The sequence below is a fragment of the Salmo salar genome, chromosome 18, assembly GCF_965601325.2.
Source record: "Salmo salar chromosome 18, fSalSal1, whole genome shotgun sequence".
NCBI classification, from domain to species: Eukaryota; Metazoa; Chordata; class Actinopteri; order Salmoniformes; family Salmonidae; genus Salmo; species Salmo salar.
This window is the reverse complement of record NC_138308.1, coordinates 11620260-11642476: the sequence shown is the minus strand read 5'-3', so window position 1 is coordinate 11642476 and position 22217 is coordinate 11620260. Positions and strand designations below refer to the sequence as shown.

The window sequence follows — 22217 nt, the reverse complement described above, 5'->3', positions numbered from 1 at the left end:
TCCAATTTACAAGACACGGTATAGAGTTTACAAGCCTTACATGCAAGGTTACCTGAAGGCCAATTTCTTGATCACATCTACAGTGCCTTCAGAAAGTACTCAGACCCTTTACTCAGTACTTTCTTGAAGCACCTTTGGAAGCGATTACTGCCTCGAGTCTTAGTGGGTATGATGCTAAAAGCTTGGCACACCTGTATTTGCATTCTTTTCTGCAGAACCTCTCAAGCTCTGCCAGGTTGAATGGGGAGCGTTGCTGCACAGCTATTTTCAGGTCTCTCCAGAGATGTTGGATCGGGTTCAAGTCTGGACACTGGCTGGGACACTCAAGGACATTCAGAGACTTGTTCCGAAGCCACTCCTGCGTTGTCTTGGCTGTGTGCTTAGGTTCGTTGTCCTGTTGGAAGGTGAACCTTCACCCCAGTCTGAGGTCCTGAGTGCTCCGGAGCAGGTTTTCATCAAGGATCTCTCTGTACTTTGCTCCGTTCAGCTTTGCCTCGATCCTGACTAGTCTCCCAGTCTCTGTCGCTGAACAACATCCCCACAGCATGATGCTGCCACCACACTTCACCGTAGGGATGGTGCCAGGTTTCCTCTAGACGTGACACTTGGCATTCAGGCAAAAGAGTTCAATCTTGGTTTCATCAGTCCAGAGAATCATGTTTATCATGGTCTGAGAGTCTTTAGGTGCTTTTTGGCAAACTCCAAGTGGGCTATTATGTGGCTTTTACTGAGGAGTGGCTTCTGTCTGGTCACTCTACCATAAAGGTCTGATTGGTGGAGTGCTACAGAGATGGTTGTTCTTCTGGAAGGTTCTCCCATCTCCACAGAGGAACTCTGGAGCTCTGTCAGAGTGACCATCGGGGTCTTAGTCACCTCGCTGACCAAAACCCTTCTTCCCCGATTGCTCAGTTTCGCCGGGCGGCCAGCTCTAGGAAGAGTCTCAGTGTTTCCAAACAATGATGGAGGCCACTGTGTTCTTGGGGACCTTCAATGCTGCAGAAAGTTTTTGGTACCCTTCCCCAGATCTGTGCCTCGAGACAATCCTGTCTCGAAGCTCTACGGATCATTCCTTCAACGGTGTGTGCCTTTCCAAATCATGTCCAATCAATTGAATTTACCAATAAAGTTGTAGAAACATCAAGGATGATCAATGGAAACAGGATGCACCTGTGCTCAATTTCGAGTCTCATAGCAAAGGGTCTGAATACTTATGTAAAGATGGTATCACTTTTTTATTTTTAATGCATTTGAAAAAAAAATATCTAAAAACCTGTTTTTGCTTTGTCATTATGGAGTATTGTGTGTAGACTGCTAAGGATTTTTAAAGCCATTTTAGAATAAGGCTGTAACGTAACAAAATGTGGGAAAAGTCAAGGGGTCTGAATACTTTCCGACGGCACTGTATGTGTTAAATGCTTGGAAAAGAGTGTGTTGTACATGCATGTGTGTGTGCACGTGCGTGAGAGAACTATCAGGGATGCCCTCCCTTTCCCTCTGGGTTTTCATGTCCAGTGAACGTCTGTGTCTCTTTCTGTAATACCTTTTTGGATACTAGTCTAAGGCCAGATGAGTCTAATGGCTCAGCCTTTAAAGCCCTGGCTGGATGCTGTGGATTTCATGCCTTACTGCAGATACTCCCTCAAACATGATAAGGGAAGTGACAGCAGCTTGAGGGAAAGAAGCAATAAGTAAAATTAACATAAATTCAGATGGTAATGTATTCTGCAGCTGGGGCTGACTTGCTGTGTAAAAGAGACACTTATTTTGCCAAAGATCCGATTTTTAAAAGAGCAAAAGAGGAAAGATTGCAAAAAGGTTTGCATAGACTGGAAGTATAATGAACATATATTAGTCAGGATATTTCAGAGGATTTAAAGAGTTGTGGTATTAAGTTTCAAAACGCGCACACACGCACGTGCACACACGCACGCATACAATTTCCCTATTGGCATTTCATTACACAAGATAAGCATTAAGCAAAATGACGATCTGAGCTATTTTGCCTATCTGTAATTAGATTTAAGACAGAGGGTTAAATCTACTTACATCCCAGCGGACACAAGATTAAATTTAAAGAAACAAAATGCAGCTACAGTTAAATTAATTAACCGCTACGTTTAAGATTAATCAGAATTAAAATGTAATTACTTCAGGCCCAATTCACCAGACCTTCTCTGCTTCCTTGTTGAGAATAATGAGTGTGAGGGGTAATTAGTGCCACAGAATTACCCAGTCAATTGAATTCCATACTTTTGCATTTGTATTGGGATATTGAATTTGAATGTATTTTTTTTTACTTGTAATGCACCAATTGAATCATTGAATTTGTATTTAATGAATACTGCATTCAGTTTTAAAATTATATTTCAATTTCATTGAATCTTCACATTAAATATTTACATATTCAGTTTCAATATGGTAGATATTGCATTCATTGTCCGTGTATCAAGTTTACAAACTATAATTTCACGTTTATCAAAGTTTCAGATATTCAACTTCTCAGATGCATTCAGATTGAATATTAAAATGCAGTTATTTAAATTCAGATTCAAAGCCAGAGACAACATCCTGGTACTTTGCCAGCCAGGAAAAGTAGAGGAGAACAGATAGAATCGAAAGCTCTCTGTGGCAAACAGTATGTTCTGGCGGTTTCTGAAGCCAGTAGGTACTTTTCCATTGATCCAGGTTTGTTTGACAAAAGCAAATCGTGCCCCAAAAAATTGGGAGACATGTGTAATGGAAATAGATATTGGAGAAATGATCTAAAGATCAACAACATTTGTATCCATTCGTCAGGGGTATATAACTTTCTTTATTGCGACAAATGATTGAAACTGTGCTTCTGAAATAAATGATGATTGTCGAATAATTTTGAAGGCACCTAGGACATGTGACGTTACCGTGTAACTATACAGTTCCACTCACAATTCATTCTAAATGCCTCTGTCTTGCAAAATCAATTTTTTCCAACTATAAAATGTTTCTTTGCAGAACAAGGATTGTCCTGACTTTCAAGAATGCCTGAATTGCTTCGCCTTGCTTTTCTGGTTGGCTGGAAAGTTTCACTATCCAAGTTTCACCATGGCACGGACCATAGAAATATGTTGGCACATGAGAATTATTAGAATATGGCGAATATTAGTCAATTGTTGCATTCTATCCATCCTGGCTTTTGCGGGCTACCTGAGACATGAAACAGATAGGTGGGAGGGCAAACAGGCTAACGCCTATTTATTAATGCGCAATTTGCCTAAATGGGTAATGGAAACACTTCAACCACTATACATTTATTTGACACTAGTTAAATCATTACATCCAGCTGTTTTCATTGACACAAGAGATTGAAATGGAAACGCACCCTAGCAGGCAAATTTTTTTTTTTTTTTAAACAGACAGACAGACAGACAGACAGACAGACAGACAAGTTAATGGAAACAAAGCTACTGTGGCATGCTGAATAGATTTTCTTCCTATGAATTTGACTCTAGCGTTTGCATCATTTTGGCTATAACCTTTTATGACCCCATTCCTGAAAGCTAAGACTCTCTGGAACATGGTTGTGCCTTCTGTTCCCCTCTATAATTATCACAGGCTACGTAGGACACGTTAGAAGGGAGTGTCACAGAAACTGTAATTTGGCCTCCATAAGAATATAGTTGAATAGCCCTGTCATAGACATTTTAGTCATTTAGCAGATGCTCTTATCCAGAGCGACTTATAGTAGTGAATGCATACATTTCATACATTTTTTCTCCGTACTGGTCCCCCGTGGGAATCGAACCCACAACCCTGGCCTTGCAAACACCATGCAAACACCATGCTCTACCAACTGAGCCACACGGGACTAGCCCTTCTAAGGCTAGCCTTTCCACTCCCTATTTAATCTTGCTCTTGTGACTGACTGGGTTCGAACCAGGTCTCCTGCACGTCACAAGATTGTGTTAGCCCACTCAGCTTATGCCTGTGGCGAAGATACACAGACAATTTGACCCCATCTACCATATTGAAACTGAATATATAAATATTTAACTTGATTTGAATATTCAATTACATTGAAATAGATTTTTAAAACTGAATGCAATATTCATTCAATTCAGTTTCAAATCATAAAATACAAGTTCAATTCATGAATAACATTACTAAATTTGTGCATTAGATTCAATATCCTAATACAAATTCAAAATAATGGAATTCAAATACAATTTCTGTTGGCACTGAAAGCGCATACGCACACACAGTCGCACACACAGAGCACATAGAGAGCAGAGGGAGTCAGAGCGCCGGCTACATTACCTTTCCGAAGCTTCCCTTCCCAATGGCCCGGAGAATCTGGAAGTGGTCAAAGGTTACTGGGAAAACAAAGAAAACAAATCTGTCAGTGACACAGATCGGACAGGCAAACAGATGGTGATAAGTTGCTTTGTTGGTGTCATACAGTAGTAGCATCAAACATTTTGACAGCAGTTTAAGGAAAAACTTGGGTCAGCGGTGCAGTAACAGGGAAAAGGTTATTACAGGTTATTACTACAGAAACATCTACAGACAATAAGCTCCATTTCTATAGACTATGAGATCCTAAAAGGCTCAAGCCAGTGTGCTATTATACAGTAGATCATAATCCATTACTGTGAAATAATGAGCTTTTTGTAACACTGGTAATTTACATTGTGAATGTGGATCATTTGCAAAGCTCACAAGCGATTAGAGGGTATCATCTCTAATGCAGATCAACAGTAATAAAACGATCATGCCGCTGCGTCGTTGATGATTGAAAAGAAACAGTGTAGCTGAAAACCACTAATTTGCAATTAGTGTATCTGATTGGAATGTCATGAGCAGCAGGTTAGCGTTTTTCAGCATGAATCTTATTCTGGAAGCAGCTATGCAGAGTGGTCACTATCTAGCACACCCACAAAGTAATCAAATCTGAATTTAAACCTAACCCTAATGCCTAAACTTAACCTTAAATTAAGACCAAAAAACACATTTTAGTTTATAAATTTTTTCAATATTGCCCATTTTTAATTTTCAGCTGGCCTCTCTAAGGGAAAATCTCTCAGTTCTGCCTCCCGGATAAGACTCTTGACATTAATAGTCAACCTGCATGTCATGATGGGTAAGGACCATGGGGGGCAGGAGAAGGGAGCCTCTGCTGCCCTGTCGGAGTGCGTGTCGTGTGGGTGTCATGAGGGCTTCCGCTGGCCTCACCCTGCGGCGTGTGTGTGTGTGCCAGGCTGGAGCTTCCCTGGGCAGACGGCTTCTTATTAACTTACTCCACGCTATGCCATCCACCAGACCAGACCTTGGCACACAGGCCGTGACTAAGAGGGCACTGCAGAGGCGCCACACAAAAGGCATCAGGCCTGGTTTGCATGTTTTGCTCTGGAAGACGAGCTAATCCTCCCTGGATTCTTCCGGTTCAACATTTTGTACATAGCTAATCTTTTAATATGGCAGGGCTTTGATGGAACCACAGCAGATGAACAGTGGAGAAGATGGGGGAAACACTGACTGTACTTGTAATGGAACTAGATGATTTAAATGGATAGATGCACAGAAACATCAGATAGGACCAAATCCATGTTGTTGTTATACAGGAGTCAACCTACATTGCAGCATAAACATCTTTCTATCCCGGGTCAAATAATGTTGCAGAATAGTTTGGGCCTCTGTGAAGTGGGTTCGGGAGCAATATTTGTGTAAACAAATACGCAACATAAACAGGAAACCCTATGACAGATTTGATTCAATCCAGTTTCCAGTCTCAGATAGCCTACAGGGAAAAACATTCTATCCACACCAGTGAGTTGGATTTCTATAGCAGAACATTCTCTAGGCTACAATAAGTCTCTGTGTGTATTGAGATTGCCTGTCATACACTGAGTCTGACAAAATGCTGTGTATGATGGAGGTCCGAAAGGGGAAAATATACAGCATATTGCATTATGCCACCTCAACCTTTCCAGCCATCTCATCAATCTGGATCTTCCTTAGAAAGAGTGAATCATTGTAAGATGGGAAATATACAAAACTGCCCTTGCCTCTGCCTAACCGTCAGCCCGTAGTAGCCCTGTGAATCAGGCCATTCTTTTGAATTAGTGTCAAGTAGAAAAGGCCTGGGGCCTCATTTATAAATGTTGCGTACATTCAAAATATACCCTAAAAACATGCGTGCACCAGTTCACGCAAAAGTTGGCATTTACAAACTCAACTTGACGTGAGAATGTACTTAGCTTCCCGTAAACCTTAGGCCATGCGTATGCAGTTTGTAGTAGTTGAAGTCTTACATTGCAAGCAGGAAAGTAACTAACGCTTTTTCTGCAAATGGGGGATATAATGACACCCTTATGAAAAAAATAAGAAACAGGTAAATATACTGAACAAAAATAAAACGCAATATGCAACAATTTCAAAGTTTTTACTGAGATACAGTTTATATGAAGTCAGTCAATTGAAATACATTAACAAGGCCCTAATCTATGAATTTCACATACCCCGGCCAAACCCTCCCCTAACCCAGACGACGCTGGGCCAATTGTGCGCCGTCCTATGGACTCCCGATCACGGCCGGTTGTGATACAGCCCAGGATCGAACCAGGGTCTGTAGTGAGGCCTCTAGCACTGAGATGCATCACAATGGGTCTCAGGATCTCGTCACGGTATTTCTGTGCATTCAAATTGCCATCGATAAAATGCAATTGTGTTCGTAGCTTATTAGTGAGAAGAGTGAATTTCTTTTCTCCTCCATCTTTGCATTCTTAATAGGCATAGCAAATGTAACTATTTATCCCAAAAACAAGTTTTGGGTTACCAAGTCATTGAAGGGCTTATTGTGTAAAAAGAATACTGCTTTCTATGAGGGCAATGTCACTGCTAAAATGGAATTCGGAATCAGGTGAGATCAGAAATCAAGGAGGCCAAACTGAAATATAACGAGAATATTGAGGGTGAACTCAGTAGCAACAATCTTAGGGCTGCCTGGAATGGAATGAGAACTATGGTTGGGTTACAAGACAAGGGAAACAAGATGATAGTTTTAACAAAGGACTGGCTGATGAGCTAAATGGTTTTTATCGCAGATTTGACAATCAGAACTTTAGTGGAGAAATTACTGAGATGCGTAGGAGGACAATTGCTACTCCCAAGATGGAATTTAGCATCCAGAGTGTCACCAGCCTATTCAGACAGACCAAAGTTAAAAAAGCCCAGGACCAGACAACATTAGTGGACTGGTACAGAACAACTCAGTGGCATTTTTTTATCACGTTTTCATGCTGTCACTCGAGCTGCAGAAGGTGCCTAAACTCTGAAAGCATGTTACTGTTGTTCTTGTGCCAAAATGCAAATCCCCCAAGGCGCAAAATTACTTTAGGCCAGTGGCACTGACATCCTTGGTGATGAAATCATTTGAGAAGCTAATCAAGACGGATGTACTGTGTCAGATTGAGAATTCCCTGGACCCCCTGCAGTTTGCTTACAGGGCCAAGCGGGGGGTGGAGGACACCACTCTAACCCTACTCAACTTCCTCTACAAGCACCAGGAAGGGCCAAAAACCCATGCGAGGCTTCTGTTCATCGACTTATCGTCGGCCTTCAATACTATTCCAGCCTCACATGCTAGCAGAGAAGCTCCTCTCCCACTTCAAGCTGGACGTGAGCATTGTGGGCTGGATAGTGGACTTCCTTACCGACCGGTCCCAACAAGTGCGTCATTGTCTGGTGAGTATGCAGGCCATGGAAGAACTGGGCCATTTTCAGCTTCCAGGAATTGTGTACAGATCCTTGCGATATGGGGCCATGCATTATCATGCTGAAACATGAGGTAATGGCGCTAGATGAATGCCACGACAATGGGCCTCAGGATCTTTTCACATTATCTCTGTGCATTCAAATTGCCATCGACAAAATGCAATTGTGTTCATTGTCCGTAGTTTATGCCTACCCATACCATAACGCCACCACCACCACCATGGGACACTCTATTCACAATGTTGACATCAGCAAACTGCTCTTCCACACATGCCATCTGCCCAGTACAGTTGAAACCGGGATTCGTCCATGAAGAGCACACTTCTCCAGCATGCCAGCGGCCATCGAAGGTGAGCATTTACCAACTTAAGTCGGTTACGACGTCAAACTGCAGTCAGGTCAAGACCCTGGTGAGGACAACGAGCACACAGCTAAACTTCCCTGTGATGGTTTCTGACAGTTTGTGCAAAAATTATTTGGTTGTGCAAACCCACAGTTTCATCAGCTGTCTGGGTGGCTGGTCTCAGACAATCCCACAGGTGAAGAAGCCAGATGTGGAGGTCCTGGGCTTGTGTCGTTACACGTGGTCTGCGGTTGTGAGGCCGGTTGTACGTACTGCCAAATTCTCTGAAATGATGTTGTAGGCGGCTTATGGTAGAGAAATCAACATTACATTCTCTGGCAAGAGCTCTGGTGGACATTCATGCAGTCAGCATGCTAATTGGATGCTCCCTCAAAACTTGAGACATCTGTGGGATTGTGTTGTGTGACAAGTCTGCACATTTTAGAGTGGCCTTTTATTGTCCCCAGCACAAGGTGCACCTGTGTAATGATCATGCTGTTTAATCAGCTTCTTGATATGCCACACCTGTCAGGTGGATGGATTATCTTGACAATGGATAAATGTTCACGTACAGGGATGTAAACAAATTTGTTAACAAAATTTGAGAGAAATAAGCTAGTATGAAATATTTCTGGGATCTTATATTTCAGCTCATGAAACACTTTATATGATGTGTTTATATTTTTGTTCAGTGTCAATTAAGTAGACATACTAGGACAATGTTTCAAAATTCACAGGCAGTGCAGCATATTAAGGTTCAGGGAAAAAGTTAATGCAAAACATTGAATTAAAACGATCTGTTTACAGGTTCACAACAATTTGCAATAGTTTTTTTTCTTTCAGAAACTGTCAGATACTGCAAATGTCACTGTAAAAGTTAAAAACATTCTGCCAACAAGTCCAGAGACATTTGATCAAGTTCGACATTGCTATTTCCTTTAAAAACTGCCTTGACCTTAACCCTATACTTCCAAAGTGTACAGCAAATAAGGGCATTATTGTCACCGTAAAAAGGTGAATAATGGGCATTTTTTCAGGCAGAGTTTTAATGCTCGTTCACACCTGCAGTTTCAGGATGGGTCTGATATTATAACTGGAAACATGCTTATGTATGGCGTGCACAAGTTTATAAAACTCAGTATGTATGTACATGTGCCATCTTTTCAGAAATGACGCAAGCAGATATTTTGGGTGAAATGTACGCAACGGTAATTTTTTTATTTAACTTTATTTATCCAGATTAGACTCATTGAGAAAAACATCTATTTTTCAAGAGAGACCTGGTCCAACCAAGACAGCAGCAGGTGAAAACAATGTTTGAGACAAATATCAGACATACTGTAACTGTCACGTCTAATCCCGCTCCGCTGGTTTACTAACCACCGGTCCTGGCAACCCATCATTATGCACACCTGGCAACCATCATTACGCAAACCTGCGCCCCATCATGAGGCACACACCTGGACTTCATCACTCCCTAATTACTTAACCTTTATCTAGCAATCACCAAAGGGAAGCAACAGGGATTCATTTTTTGTAGATCTTTTTTTTCTGGTGACGTCGGGTCCAAGTACCGCTGCCGAAGCAACCGGGGATGCCTCAGCCGGCCGAAGCAGCCGGGGACGCCTCGGCCGAAGCAGCCGGGGACGCCTCCCCAGGCTCCCCTCGGCTCACTTCGGCTCTGCAGGTTCCTGCGCCTCAGCAGAGGCGACCGGCCCACTCCTGGTCCTCGGGACCGTCCCTCTGGTCAGCGTCATCCGGTGGCTGGAGCCACGCGTCAGGGAGGAAGTACCGTCATGTTTACTCCCGCTACCCCTCTACGGCGAGCGACGCCGCCAGTTGTCTTATTATTACGCACACCTGCCACCATCGTTACGTGAGATTCACCTTCCGGATTACCTCCCCTATATCTGTCACTCCCTTTGGTTCTTTCCCCAGGCATTATTGATTCTGTTCCTGTGTTTTATGTCTGTATGCTGCTCGTTTTTCTTGTTTTGTTCCATGTTAGTTTATTTATTAAATTATTCCCTCCCTGTACTAGCTTCCCGATTTATTAGCGTACGGGTTCAAGTTCCTATTAAACGCAACGACTGCACCTGCTTCCTGACTCCCTGCATCTCCGTTACAGTAACAACTTAGACATAGACACACCATTAAAAAAAATACATACATTTCAATTACAGAAACATACAAGTGTAATATGATAGATTTTTATCTATGTACCACCACATCATGACCTAATGACAATCACATTCCTCAATACCAGCTTGGAGTTTCAAGCTGGTCTGGAGAGAATTCCAAGACTACCGAGCTGAGTTACTGAAACACTTTTTGCCATGATCCATTCTGATTTTAGGAACCATTAAAAGTAAGTAGAAGTGAAACCGTAACTGGTATTTATTTTCTGACCTTAAAGAAGAACATGGTTTTCCCAAAATGACCTTAAAGATCATAGTATACCAATGTTTAAGTCAACAAAGACCAGCCAACAGCACTACAGAGATCACAGTGGTGTGTCAGATGCTTTTGGTTGGTAATAAACATAAGAGCTGCATGATACATGGACTCTAGTGCCTTCAGGGTAGTGCTTGAGGTCTGCATATAAATTCCATCACCGTAGTCCAAGACAGACAGGAATGTACACCGTACCAGCTCTTTTTTGACCGCCAAAGAAAAACATGCCTTATGCCGGTAATAAAAACCTATCCTCAACTTGATCTTCTTTACCAGGTTCTCAAAATGATTAGAGAAGCTCAGCTTCTCATTCACCCAAACTCAAAGATATTTGTTAGTCTTGACTTGCTCTATTGATTTTCCTTCCAAGGTAGTAATAATATAAATGAGGTCCCTGGCCTTGTTTCATGCCGTGGGCAATTAGAAAGGACACGCTACTTCCTGGAGCCATCCATTTATTGTCAGAGGCCCTAGTCTCTCCACATGCCTTGCTAGCTCACAGTCATGCTGAGAGCTTGATTATGGGGAAGGCAGTGCCGTGCTTTCATGTTGCAGACCTCCCGGACATGGATTAAGCCTGCTTCATAACGCAAATACTCTTTAGCTGACGGTAACTCGTGACTAACACATCTCTCCCGCTGGGATTCGGTAAGTGTAGTTCAGTCCAGTTAAACACATTTCACGTTATTTTTACCCAAAGCATGTTACTGCAGTGTGGGACGCAGATCCTGCCTCGTCTGTAGTCGTTTTTTCTACTGTCAACTCTTCCTAACCTTGGCATTATACCACCACTTTAATAATGTGTTTGCTTCCAATTGCCTTCTTTTCTTGCACATGACACAGAATAACACTCATGAACTGATTCCTATGAATCTAAAGTGAGAGATAGTGGTTGCCTATTTTAGGGTTAATTCACACTGAACGAAGGGACACTTAAATTACGTTATTGCAATCCATCTTCTGAATCAGCTCTTCTGTTAACTTTTTGGGAAATTACCTACAGTCCAAGGAGAAATGTCGATATTCAAACAACAAAGGAGTAAAAGCTTCCTGTAATTTCGGTTATTTCTGGGTTAAGTGGTGTTCAACGGAAGATGGTAGCATCTGAAATCACGACATTGACTCTACTCCCCTTTCCTGCCTCAGGTTTCTGTGAGTGCTGCATTAGGGCTGTGGGTTTTGGCCTTCATGCAGAGACAGAGTGGCATGCGTGGTGCAGGTGAATTTGAGCTTCTAAAGTTAGAGATCTGCGAGCATGGTGACTAGGATTGCACATTTTGGGAAATATTCAGAGGTGGAAACTTTCTGTGGGATTTAACATTAATACCATTTAAATGTTTTTTGCATTGGATATAGTAAATATATCATATGGAGACAGAAACAAACATTTTACCTTATCATAAGAAGACATGATTGCAAATGATTAAATCCTTCCAATAGAAAAAATATATAAATTTTAGTTACGAATTAAACTTTAATTAAAATGAGTTGACTCTTCACATGGGATGATTTCACTGAACAACAAAATAAAGGGAATATTGAATGAACCCCCAATGATCCATCGCATCTCTCAAAAACATTTTAAGGTCTCAAAATATCCGCTAGTACATATCAATGGTTAAACAATAAGCACACAACATACATCTGTAAAATGATAGTCTAGAAACTAAAGCTTTGGTTGTTTTCCTCTGCCATGTCTTCACCCTGGACCTCCTCAATGTCCACCTCTTGAACATCAGACTCTGAGCACTCATCTTCACTGTCACTTTCCAACCTTGTTGAGGATGGCTCGTTGTCAGGCTCAAAAAGCCTCAAATTTGCCAGGATGGTCACCAATTTTTCAACCCTTGTATTGGTCAGCCTGTTGCATGCTTTGGTGTGTTCCCAAACAAGGACCAGTTGCGCTCTGAGGCGGCTGATGTTGATGGGATTTAGAGGATGATGAGGCAACAGGGGAAAGAGCCTCAGATCCACAAAGTCCCTTCCACCAGGTGGCTGATGAGATATGTTGGCACAACTGCCATATTGCATCTCCATCCCAAAGCCCTTGCTTGGAAGTGTACTTCGCCAGACTGCCAAGAACCTTGCCCTCAACTAGGCCAAGGTGTTGAGACATGGTAGTGATCTCTGCATCAGACAGGATGCTCGACAGCATAATTGGGGTCCAACATGTACGCTGCGGCGTGTATGGGCTTCAGGCCTTCTTCACGCTTTTTGATGCATTTCAGAACTGCAGTTTCCTCTGCTTGGAGCAACAGTGAAGTGGGCAGGGCAGTATGGATTTCTTCTCTTACATCTGCAAGCAGAGTCTGAACATCAGACAGGATGGCATTGTCTCCCTCCATCCATGCAATGGCTACTGCTATAGGTTTCAGGAGTTTCAGGCTGCTTACTACTCTCTCCCAAAATACATCATCCAGGAGGATCCTCTTGATGGGGCTGTCCATATCGGCAGACTGTGATATGGCCATTTCTTGCAGCGATTCCTTCCCCTCCAGGAGAATGTGAAACATGATGACAACACCACCCCAACGGGTGTTGCTGGGCAGCTTCAATGTGGTGCGCTTATTCTTCTCACTGTGCTTGGTGAGGTAGATTGCTGCTATAACTTGATGACCCTTCAGATACCTAACCATTTCCTTGGCTCTCTTGTAGAGTGTATCCATTGTTTTCAGTGCCATGATGTCCTTGAGGAGCAGATTCAATGCATGAGCAGCACAGCCAATGGGTGTGATGTGAGGGTAGGACCCCTCCACTTTTGACCAAGCAGCCTTCATGTTCGTAGAATTGTCTGTCACCAGTGCAAATACCTTTTGTGGTCCAAGGTCATTGATGACTGCCTTCAGCTCATCTGCAATGTAGAGACCGGTGTGTATGTTGTCCCTTGTGTCTGTGCTCTTGTAGAATACTGGTCGAGGGGTGGAGATGATATAGTTAATTATTCCTTGCCCACGAACATTCGACCACCCATCAGAGATGATTGCAATACAGTCTGCTTTCTCTATGATTTGCTTGACCTTTACTTGAACTCTGCATCCAGCAAATTAGTATTTTTTTTAATTAATATTTTATTTAACTAGGCAAGTCAGTTAAGAACAAATTCTTATTTACAATGACGGCCTAGGAACAGCCTTGTTCAGGTGGAGAACGACAGATTTTTACCTTGTCAGCTCGGGGATTCGATCTAGCATTCTTTCGGTTACTGGTCCAACGCTCTAACCACTAGGCTACCTGCCGCCCCCATATAGATAAAGCATGTCTGGTTGGAGAGGTGTATGCTGGGTGAAGAACATTCAGAAATCTCTTCCAATACACATTGCCTGTGAGCATCAGAGGTGAACCAGTTGCTTACACAGCTCGAGCAAGACATTCATCAGCATTTGACTACGTTCCTCCATTGAGTCAAAAAAACTTCTGATTCCAGGAGGACCATGAGCTGTTGCTATTGATAAGGTGTCTGATTCACTTTTGTCAGGGGTTGCTTGTTGTGAGCGCTGAGGGAACTTTATGCACTTGGCCAGATGATTCTGCATCTTTGTTGCATTCTTCACATATGATTTGACACAGTATATGCAAATGTACACAGCTTTTCCTTCTACATTAGCTGCAGTGAAATGTCTCCACACATCAGATAATGCCCGTGGCATTTCCTGTAAAGATTTTTTTTAAATTAGAAAGAATTACCCAAATACAATTCCATGTACAGATAAATAGTTAAGCAGTTAGATTAAACAACTCCTTTGTAAGATAAATGTTTTAAAATGAAACATGTATTGAAACAGGTGAATTAACATTCCTCAGTTAGCAGGCTCAAGCAAGCTAAAACCCACATGGTATCAAAACCTTACTCGCAAAAAGTGTTAACAAATTAGAAATGATTTAAACACACTTTGCTGTAGGCTACTATTTACTAGTTAACAAAAAAATTATGTCACATAAAATATATATTCACCCCACCCAGTATTGTAATCAAAACTTACCAGAACGCATGTAGTCCTTGGCTCAGACAGTGTAGTAGTGTGGGCTCAATAGCATCTCATTAGTGTGCAAGATCCTGAGAATCAGCTGTACATGTGATGGAAGAATGCACTGTGCATGCAGAGGGTTGCAATTCCATTGAATTGGGGATTGTTTAACCAAAATATGCCACAACACGACACCTAGAATTGCCATGTGTATCCCACAAAAAAGGTTCACTGTTATAAGCAAACTTTTTTGATGAATTTAAGCAAAATTCCCCAAATTCCCGGGCTTAACTTCCCATTGAAAACTTCCAGAAAAATTCTGAAAATTTACCGGAAAGTTTCCGACCCTTTGCAACCCTAATGGTGACATCCACAATAAGAGGCAGATTGCTGACCCACCGGGAGGAAGTGCTGAGCAGGCTTCCCTGTGTGATGGGCTTCTCTCTGGGTGATTGGTTGGCTCCTGGGAGGTGTGCTGATGTTGGCCCAGAGCCCACAGAGTAAGTGCCAGAAAGTGTGCGTGCGTGAAGTGTGTCTGTGAGACCCCTCTATTACACTTGGATTAGCCTCCATGACATACTGCAGCCCGATTGTAAGATTTGACATGACATACCGCGACTGCAAAGAAGGCATTTAACTTCAGACACCAGATAAGCCAGAATGTGAATATCATGTTAAATCTTTTCATCAGCCTTTCTGATACTGCATTCCACTCACTGTGCATGGCACTACATCATTTTGACAAATAGCTAGATTTGATGGCTGCTATGCAGAGGCAGCTTAGTGTAAAAAGATAATGCTTTGAGAGACAGCTCAACTGCAGGCCTCACGGGGGATATAAATTGTGGGTTGAGGGAAGAGGGCGGATCTCACCCTCCCTCTGGCTTGTTCTGACAAAGGACAGTAGCTGTTCTGGGACTGGGAGCACAACACCCTGAGCAACTCTGGCTCCAGTGATAAAACAGGAAGTGCCTAGGGGGACAGGAGAGAGAGAGAGCACCATACTGTAGCTCGCAGGTCTATGATCCTATAACCCTATCAAAACCCCCATTTCAACCATCTGGAGCTGCAAAAATGATGCTGATATTGAGCAAGGACCACAACACGGTAACAACCCTTGCTTAGGAAGGCTCATTACAATCTTCCCTAAGTAGGTTAACAATATCAGAGTAGTGGTTAGCAAGTTTACCTACGGGTTGGGAGACATGGTAACCATGCTGAGTTGAGTGAGAGACTCCAAGACTCTGCAAGGTGGGCCATGATCCAACAGGATCATTACCGAGACTCATTCTACCCAAGACAATACTGACAGCTTCAGTTTGGGTTCTGGAAACACATTCCTTCCAACCTTTCATATAAAAAAGGTTTTTTCCTTTTTCACACAGCAAGTTACAGCAAATGGAGAAATGGAATGAGGAAACAGCAATGAAAACAATACAGTGGGAACCGTACTTAGATATTCTGTGCTTTAATAAAACAAAATGGTCAATATATGAAAAACTAGAGACCAAAACACGGTGGGGTGTGAGACAGACTTTGTAAGGCTTAAAAAAAAAAAGTGTAATAGATTTATCACAAATGTATGAAAATTTATGAAAGTGTCATGTATGAAAATGACAAATTTTCTTCCAGGCGCTGAGCTTCTTCAGTCATATTTTGGCAGTAATTGTGAATCCAGAGATGATGTAATTTTCATGAGCCGTTCTTTATTAATCACCATCACAGTCACCACTCCCGGCACAAAGAGTGTTGGGGGGGGGGGGGGTCATCAGGAACGCAGATGCTGTTGAATTGTGAGATCAGTTCTATACATTAATGTGGACCTGCAGTTCGGATAGTGCAGAGATTATTAGCTAAAACAGATGTTCAAAGCCAGGATGTTCAGGGTTAATGCAGGTTTTAACCTTTTTATGTAACCTTTAATTAACAAGGCATAATGCAGGGTCATGTTGGTGTTTGTGAGAAATGGAGGGGGTAGGAAACAAAAATATTAGATAGACATAAGGACATATCTATAAATGCTTAAATGTTAATACCGATAAATATTACGATTGAATTATCACTTCGCAATTCAGTATAAAGTTCAAATAAACCTAATATCATTGGAAGAAGAAGTCACCTGTTGCCACGACAGTTCCTTCGGACAGCGCTTAAGTGGCCCTCAATTGGCTTGAAGGGAAAACCACAGAGACTTGGTGATGAGCCAGCCATTGATGCATTTTCTTTGTAAATCATAGGCCACCAAAGACACGCCATGCTACGGTATGCGGCATGACTGGCCTCTTAGATTTTACTTTTGTGGACCCCTGGGTAATTTAAGTGGGTGAGCGTCTCATCATAATCAATAAACTAGGCGGTCTGATACTGTCCTCCCTTTATCCGAAATGGAGGTACTATAGACCATATGTGGGACGTTTTCAAGGACTAGAGAGAAACAGGATTGCTTGCCTAGGGACAGGGCAACTCGATACCCTCGATGTCTGTGGAGCTACAACTGAACCCACAGAGAGAGAAATGGTATAGCCTAAGCCTACTGTATCGAGCTATACTTTAGGTCCAGTATCTAAGGAAACACTTTGAGAGCAGAGTAATGCCACTAAAATGTATATTGTATCTTGTGACAAGCAAATGAGTACAGACGCTACTACTGTTACAGTAATTTATGTCTTATGTAAAGACTAGACTTGCCATTTTCTCAACCATGCATAAAAAATATAAAATATTCCACCGTTTCCTTTTTTACAAGTTGGTAATTCAGTCCTCCACTATTCCTTTAATTTTATTACGTTCACCTTTGATGTTGCTGTGGATACGGTCTGGAAAAATGAATAAATGTTAATTTGAGTAAGCGTCTTTGAGCCTTCCAGGGGGTGACCCTTGGCAGTTGGAAGGTGAATTGAAACTATTAAGAGGCCCAACATTAAATGCTTGCAAATGAAAGAAAAACACTTCTTGAGTATGGATGAAAGGAGATACTCAACTGAATATCCAACTCCAGGCTCTGACATTCACAGAATATACACTGAACAAAAATATAAACGCAACAACTAAAGTGTTGGTCCCATGTTTCATGAGCTGAAATAAAAGATACCAGAAATGTTCCATGAGGACAAAAAGCTGATTTCTCTCCAAATTTGTGCACAAATTTGTTTACACCCCTGTGTGAGCATTTATCCTTTGCCAAGATAATCCATCTACCTGACAGGTATAACTGATTAAACATCATGATCATTACACAGGTGCACCTTGTGCTGGGGACAATAAAAGGCCACCCTAAAATGTTTTGTCACACAACACAATGCAATGCAACAGCTGCCTCAAGTTGAGGTAGCATTCAATTGGCATGCTGACTGCAGGTAATTGAATGTTAATTTCTCTACCATAAGCTGCCTACAACATCGTTTTAGAGAATTTGACAGTACTTTCAGCCGGCCTCACAACCGCAGACCACATGTAAGGCGTAGTGTGGGTGAGCGGTTTGCTGCTGTCAACGTTGTGAACAGAGTGCCCCATGGTGGCGGTGGGGTTATGGTATGGGCAGGCATAAGATACGGACAACAAAGATAATTGCATTTTATCAATGGCAGTTTGAATGCACAGAGATACTGTGACGAGATCCCGAGGCCCTTTGTCATGCCATTCATCCACCACCATCACCTCATGTTTCAGCATGATAATGCATAGCCTGTGTCGCAAGGATCTGTACAGAATTCCTGGAAGCTGAAAATGTCCCAGTTCTTCCATGACCTGCATACTCACCTGACATGTCACCCTTTGAGCATGTTTGGGACGCTCTGGACCGCCATGTATGACAGCGTGTTCCAGTTCCCGCCAAAATCCAGCAACTTCACGCAGCCAATGAAGAGGAGTGGGACAGGATTCCACAGGCCACAATCAACAGCATGATCAACTCTATGCGAAGGAGATGTGTCACGCTGCATGAGGCAAATGGTTGTCACATCAAATACTGACTGGTTTCTGATCCACCCCCCTACCTTTTTTTAAGGCATCTGTGACCAACAGATGCATATCTGTATTACCAGTCAAGTAAAATCCATAGATTAGAGCCTAATGAATTTATTTCAATTCACTGCTTTCCTCATATAGTGGCTTGCGAAAGTATTCACCCCCTTGGCATTTTTCCTATTTTGTTGTCTTACAACCTGGAATTAAAATGGATTTTGTATCATTTCATTTACACAACATGCCTACCACTTTCAAGATGCAAAATATTTTCTCTTGTGAAACAAACAAGAAATAAGACTAAAATACCCCAGAAACTTTGACCGTGCATAACAATTCACCCCCTCAAAGTCAATACTTTGTAGAGCCACCTTTTGCAGCAATTACAGCTGCAAGTCTCCTGGGGTATGTCTCTATAAGCTTGGCACATCTAGCCACTGGGATCTTTGCCCATTCTTCAAGGCAAAACTGTTCCAGCTCCTTCAAGTTGGATGGGTTCCACTGGTGTAGAGCAATCTTTAAGTCACACCACAGATTCTCAATTTGATTGAGGTCTGGGCTTTGACTAGGCCATTCCAAGTCTTAAATGTTTCCCCTTAAACCACCCGAGTGTTGCTTTAGCAGTATGCTTAGGGTCATTGTCCTGCTCAAATCTCTGGAAGACTGAAACAGGTTTCCCTCAACAATTTCCCTGTATTTAGCGCCATCCATCATTCCTTCAATTCTGACCAGTTTCCCAGTCCCTGCCGATGAAAAACATCCTCACAGCATGATGCTGCCACCGCCATGCTTCACTGTGGGGATTGTGTTCTTGGGGTGATGAGAGGTGTTGGGTTTACGCCAGACATAGCGTTTTCCTTGATGGCCAAAAAACTCAATTTTAGTCTCATCTGACCAGAGCACCTTCTTCAATATTTTTGGGGAGTCTCCCACATGCTTTTTGGCAAACACCAAACATGTTTGCTTATTTCTTTCTTTAAGCAATGGCTTTTTTCTGGCCACTCTTCCGTAAAGCCCAGCTCTGTGGAGTGTACGGCTTAAAGTGGTCTTATGGACAGATACTACAATCTCCGCTGTGGAGCTTTGCAGCTCCTTCAGGGTTATCCTTGGTCTCTTTGTTGCCTCTCTGATTAATGCCCTCCTTGCCTGGTCTGTGATTTTTGGTGGGTAGCCCTCTCTTGACAGGTTTGTTGTGTTGCCATATTCTTTCCAATTTTTAATAATGAATTTAATGGTGATCAGTGGGATGTTCAAAGTTTTGGATATTTTTTTATAACCCAACGCTGATCTGTACTTCTCCACAACTTTGACCCTGACCTATTTGGAGCGCTCCTTGGTCTTCATGGTGCCCCTTGCTTAGTGGTGTTGCAGATTCTGGGGCCTTTCAGAACAGGTGTATATATACACTGAGATCATGTGACAGATCATGTGACACTTAAATAAAGTCCACCTGTGTGCAATCTAACTAATTATGTGACTTCTGAAGGTAATTGGTTGCACCAGATCTTATTTAGGGGCTTCATAGCAAAGGGGGTGAATACATATGCATGCACCACTTTTCCGAATAAAAATCCATTTAAATTACAGGATGTAATGCAACAAAATAGTTTTTTTCCTAAGGGGGATGAATAATTCTGCAAGGCACTGTATGAACTCTAACTCAGTAAAGTCTTAGAAATTGTTGCATGTTGCGTTTATATTTTTGTTCAGTATATTCTCTAAAGTGAAAGAGTAATCGGATCTCGCAGTGAGTGAAAACTCCCGTGTGCACTATTGAACTGAGCTGGCACAGATTGATTGGAGCTGGATCACAAAATCTCCCATCATCAATCACCCTGTGTTTTTCTCTGAGAATATGCATGAACACATGAGAATCCACGACACCGCAGTGATCATAGTATCATATCGCTGTCAAGGCTGACATATAAAAACCCTGGTTAAGAGACCATGACTATTTCGCACAGGATTACTGAATATTTCCTTGTTGGATAACACACACGCTGCACAGGCTTTAGTAGTAGAACTACTCCTAACACAGGGACAGAGTCTTTGATGACGATCACCCGAACAAGGCCATCTAAAGCAGGATGAGGGAGACAAGCATGTTCAGCCTGGATTTGTGACAGCTTTGCTGGTGGTGTTTTTCATTTTTCATGAGCTCAATGTTGGAGCGCAACTTGTAAAACCGAACTCATCTTGAGGCAGGCCTTGGCTCGGCTTTGATCTTTTTTTATCCACCTCTTATTGGGAGCAAGAGGAGAGAAGACTCACATGTTCTTTTGAACTCTTGTCTATGGCAGCATGAGGGGCAGCAATTCTCAATTTCTGAACCCGACACGTGCATCGGTCTACCCTCTCTACATGGTGAATTGGCGATAGCATCTTGTGTTCAAGAATGATAGTGAGTCATTGCCTATTCTCCTGGAATTGCATTACCATATAAGTTGAGGAACAATCATAAGACATGTTAGAACTACATAATTGATGAGCTTTAAATGGATTTGCCCATTTGCAAAGTGACAAACCAAAGACTGCAAAACAACAAGTGACAGCAAACACTTAACATAAGTCAGTCAACATGCATTAAAAACAGGGAACAATGCCCCCACGCAACACGAAAGGCTACGTCTGTTTACTTCAATTCCTGTCATCATTAAGCAGTCATCATCATTTGACCCTTTTACACTGCAGCCCTAATACAGTGTAATTGCTGGCTCTCCAAACAGACACTCTCATGCATACTTATGAGCACAAGCAGTAGCAGGTCCAATGTCTCTGCAGGCTGGAGAATCTCAACTAGGCATTTCCACTGATCTATGGACAATAACGATGTTGAGATAAACAGAGAACATTGCAACTTGCTGGGCATAAAGTCAGGCGGCCTATGTTTGGTCCACTTTGGTTGACTTGCATGTGAATAAGCTTTCTTTGAGTCTCTGGCTTCTGTATTAATTGTCCATTGGACTTTCTATTTTTTTTTTTTTTTTAAATCTCTCATCCTCAAATGCAGTGCAATACCCCACATCCCATGTCGGACTGCTTTTATGATAACACAAAATAAATAGACTTACAGGAAATGAAAGCGGCCACTGAAGCTTGGGTCAGGTTGTTGTTCTATTCTGTGTGTGTGCATTGTATGTTCCTTCTTCCACGCATGTTGCCCACTTACTAAACTGATTAACTAATGCAATGCACATCTCTTCCAAAACATACAGTGAGGCATATGAAATCCATCCTTTTTTTCCCAAAACCTGTCTAAACTTGCTGATCGCTTTAGAATGAACTCGAACTGTGAGAATCTCAGTCTGATCAATAGAGGGCACAGATCACAGGCTTGTGCATCAACACTCTCCGCATTATTGGGTGGCTCAGCAGCAGCAAATGGAAGTAATTGATTTTCCCCCAGTACGGTCCTGCCTGTTAATTTAAGGATCCACGTCCTCTATGATTGTGTTCCACAGACTCAGACAGAGGGGGAAATAGGCTCAGTAACCAGGTTTCACAAGTCTACCGCTACAGTCCTCTCCAAATTGTCAAAATCTTACCCACAATCTCTTTTCAATTTCCCCTCTTTATTGCTTTCAATAACATTCTCTTCAGCTTGCCTAGGTCTTTGTTCTTCTAGATATTGCCTGTGAACATACCAAATATTTGGTCTACTCTCTTTATACTTTCTCTCTACTCCATCTTACCATTCTTTGGAGGCCTATGAAATATAAAATATAATAGATGCCTTATCCCTG

At 42.2% G+C, this 22217-nt stretch overlaps 1 protein-coding gene across 1 annotated transcript in view; it reads right to left on the bottom strand.

The window, feature by feature from the left end:
- Positions 1 to 22217, bottom strand: part of LOC106576771 (serine/threonine-protein kinase 32C) — a 156308-nt gene that overhangs the window by 101345 nt on the left and 32746 nt on the right. The window contains exon 2 of the mRNA XM_014154152.3: positions 4294 to 4349. Coding sequence (XP_014009627.1) covers positions 4294 to 4349 — 56 coding nt within the window. The remainder of the gene's footprint in view (positions 1 to 4293; positions 4350 to 22217) is intronic.